General features: G+C 55.2%; 1 protein-coding gene across 1 annotated transcript in view; it reads left to right on the top strand.

Annotated features, from left to right (window-relative positions):
* The window catches only part of CEP41 (centrosomal protein 41), a 12,878-nt gene extending 11,251 nt beyond the window's left edge, over nucleotides 1–1,627 (top strand). The window contains exons 8-9 of the mRNA XM_027703112.1: nucleotides 1,027–1,242; nucleotides 1,431–1,627. Of these exons, the coding sequence (XP_027558913.1) occupies nucleotides 1,027–1,242; nucleotides 1,431–1,573 (359 nt within the window). The 3' untranslated portion in view covers nucleotides 1,574–1,627. The remainder of the gene's footprint in view (nucleotides 1–1,026; nucleotides 1,243–1,430) is intronic.
* The last annotated feature ends 1,609 nt before the right edge of the window (nucleotides 1,628–3,236 follow it).

The raw sequence follows: 3,236 nt of genomic DNA, 5'->3' as shown, positions 1-3,236 counted from the left end.
CCCCGAGAGCTCCTGGGTGTGGGAAGAGCCCCCCGAGAGCTCCTGGGAGTGGGAAGAGCCCCCTGAGAGCTCCTGGGGGTGGGAAGAGCTCCTTGAGGGCTCCTGGAAGTGGGAAGAGCTTCCTGAGGGCTCCTGGTTGTGGGAAGAGCTCCCTGAGATTCCCTGGGCGTGGGAAGAGCTCCTCGAGGTCTCCTGGGGGTGGGAGGAGCTTCCTGAGGTCTCCTGGGGGTGGGAGGAGCTTCCTGAGGGCTCCTGGGGGTGGGAGGAGCTTCCTGAGGGCTCCTGGGCATGGGAAGATCCCTCTGAGAGCTCCTGGGGGTGGGAAGGGCCCCCTGAAGGCTCCTGGGGGTGGGAAGGGCCCCCTGAAGGCTCCTGGGGAAACAGAGGGGAGAGCAAGGGTTGTGTGAGCTGGAGGTTGGAAAAAGTTGGATCATGGAATCCCAGAGTGGTTTGGGTGGGAAGGATCATCCAGTTCCATGGGCAGGGACACCTTCCACCAGCCCAGGTTGCTCCAACCTGGCCTTGGACACTCCCAGGGATCCAGAGGCAGCCACAGCTTCTCTGGGAAATCCATCCCAGCCCCTCCCCACCCTCCCAGCCAGCAATTCCTTCCCAATATCCCATCCATCCCTGCCCTCTGGCACTGGGAAGCCATTCCCTGTGTCCTGTCCCTCCATCCCTTGTCCCCAGTCCCTCTCCAGCTCTCCTGGAGCCCCTTTAGGCCCTGCAAGGGGCTCTCAGCTCTCCCTGGAGCCTTCTCTTCTCCAGATGAACATTCCCAGCTCTCCCAGCCTGGCTCCAGAGCAGAGGGGCCCCAGCCCTGGGAGCAGCTCTGGGGCCTCCCCTGGACTCTCTCCAGCACCTCCATGTCCTCCATTCTGTTCCCCAGAGGGACAGAATTCCCCCCTCCCCTCCTGCCCGCTTTTCTCCATCCGAACTTCTCGGATCTTCAGCTCCATCCGGTGTTTCCCTCGTGCTTGGTGGATCCCACCACAGCTGGGCTAACGTGGATCTGTGTCCCTGCAGGCCTGAAGGTCCTGGCACAGAAGATCCCGGAGGGATTGATCACGGGCACGCTCCCGCTCTCCTGCCAGGCCCCGGCTCCCCCGGGATCCGCCCGAAGGAAAACCTCTCCCAGAGTCCCACCCACGCGGGCTGAGAACAAGTGGAGGTTCTCTGCAGACGACCTCCAGAAGCTGAAGTACTACCTGGAGGAGGAGCACATTCCCTTGGACACTGCCAGTAAGATCCTGGAATGGTTTGGGTGGGAAGAGACCTTAAGGATCGTCCCGTTCCAACCCCAAACCTTCCGCTGTCCCGGGTTGCTCCGACTGCCCGTCCTGGCCTCGGACACTTCCAGGATGGAGTGTCCACAACTCCTTCCCAGGGCAACCAGTGTGTGATTGTGGGTTGTTTTTTCCCTCCCCCAGGCCGCCTGAGCCGTGGGATTTCCAGCCGGGATTCCAAGCCCACGTCCATGAGGAGCAGCCCCAGCCTCCACGGCTCCAACGCGGGATCCCTCAGCTCCCGCACGCTCAGCAGGACCAACCTCCAGAACAGGCCCTGGAAATAACCCGGCAGGGTTCTCCTCCCGCCGAATAAAGGATTTATCCAGGTTTTGGGAATACCCTGAGCAGTGCAACCCCTTTGTGGTTTTTAGGAATCCGCAGGGAAAAGCAGCCGGAGGTGTGGAAAAGGCAGCTCGGGTCAGGCTTGGAGAGCTGGAATGGGGTTTCCTGGAGGCAGGAATGTCATCCCACAGGTTTGTAGGGTTGGGAGCAAACTGGTAGCGAAGTCTGGGACCAGTAGGAACTTCCACCGAGCTTTTAAGTCCAGGGGATGGAATTTGCATCCGTGACATTCCCTGGAGCCACCTGTGGACACACGCGGAGGTGAAGGGGCCAGAACTGTCCTGGGAGCACAAACAGAGACAAAGGCACTCAGCAAGTTGCCAAAATGGAGAAAAGATCCTTAAAAAGGGAGTTTTTTGGGGGTATTTTAATTAAGTTATGATAATGAACAGAAGTATTTCTAATAAAGGTGTTTTTTTGGAAATCGGCCCAAGTTGGTGCTGGGACCTGAGGGTCGTGTTTGCTCCTGGACACTTGGAACTGTTGTGTCTTTTTCTGGAAGTTTATTCCCAGTTACACCTTTCCCAGAGGTTTTTTTAGGAGCTTCTTTTGAGGCTTTGGTGGCTCAAGGGGAAATTTCCTGCTGCTGTTGTTGAACCGGGATCCCTAAATCCCAGCAGGGACCTGGAATGTGGAGCTGAGCCAGGGTGAGGGTTTCCTGGAAAACGAGAGGCACGGTTTTCCTTCTGGGAATCATCTGTTTTTTCCCTGGTGACAAAGCAGAGCTTGAGGCTTAGGAAGGACCTGCTCTTTAGTCTTGACTTGCAGCCTTGCTGAGCCTGGTCCAGCTTTGATTATCGTGGGGGTTTTGTGTGTGTTTTTGGATTTCAGTGCTTTCTTCCCCCTCTTTTTGAAGCAGAAAATGTTCAAACCCTCCCCAAAATTCGCTGGTGATTTTGGGATAATTCTGGCGAAAAGGGCAAAGGGGGAGGAATTGCACAGAATTCCCAGTTTAAAGGTTAAGGCTCAAAATCCCCCGGGCGCTTTTATGATGTTTGTTGTGTCTCTGAGTGTTCAATCAGACAATTCCTGACTCCAGGAATGGAAGTTTTAGTCTGTTAAGAGCCATATCCTGGGGCTTCTCCAGGAAAGAGGGAGGAGATCCACACAAAATTGGGATTCTGTGTCAGGATCATCCATAGGGAAAATAAATAAATCAAAGCTAAATGATGCTTTCGAAGGAATTTGGTGTTGAAGCACCACAGAAATATCCCATTTAGCTTTTTGGAATTTGGGGTGTGACTTGTGCAGCAGCTCCATTTTTATGTTGTGGTGGAAAACATGGAATAAAGCAGCATCTCCTGCGTAATTCAGGGAAATGATCCCCCTTTTCCACGGAGCTGGATGCGCACAGGGAAGGGGAGATCCAAGGGAGCCCCAGGACAAGAGGGAACGGCCTCAAGTTGTGCCAGGGGAGGTTCAGGTTGGATATCTGGGAAAATTCCATCATGGAAAGGGTGCCCAGGGCAGTGGTGGAGTCCTCGTTCCTGGAGGGATTTAAAATCCCTGTGGATGTGGCACTGGGGGACATGGATTTGTGGAAGCCTTGGCAGTGCTGGGAATATATCTCTGGATAGACACTGATCCACAATCCCTGGTTCCGTG

This window comes from Neopelma chrysocephalum, unplaced genomic scaffold (assembly GCF_003984885.1).
Source record: "Neopelma chrysocephalum unplaced genomic scaffold, ASM398488v2 Primary Assembly neopelma1_208, whole genome shotgun sequence".
NCBI classification, from domain to species: Eukaryota; Metazoa; Chordata; class Aves; order Passeriformes; family Pipridae; genus Neopelma; species Neopelma chrysocephalum.
This window is presented reverse-complemented; position numbering and strand designations above follow the sequence as displayed.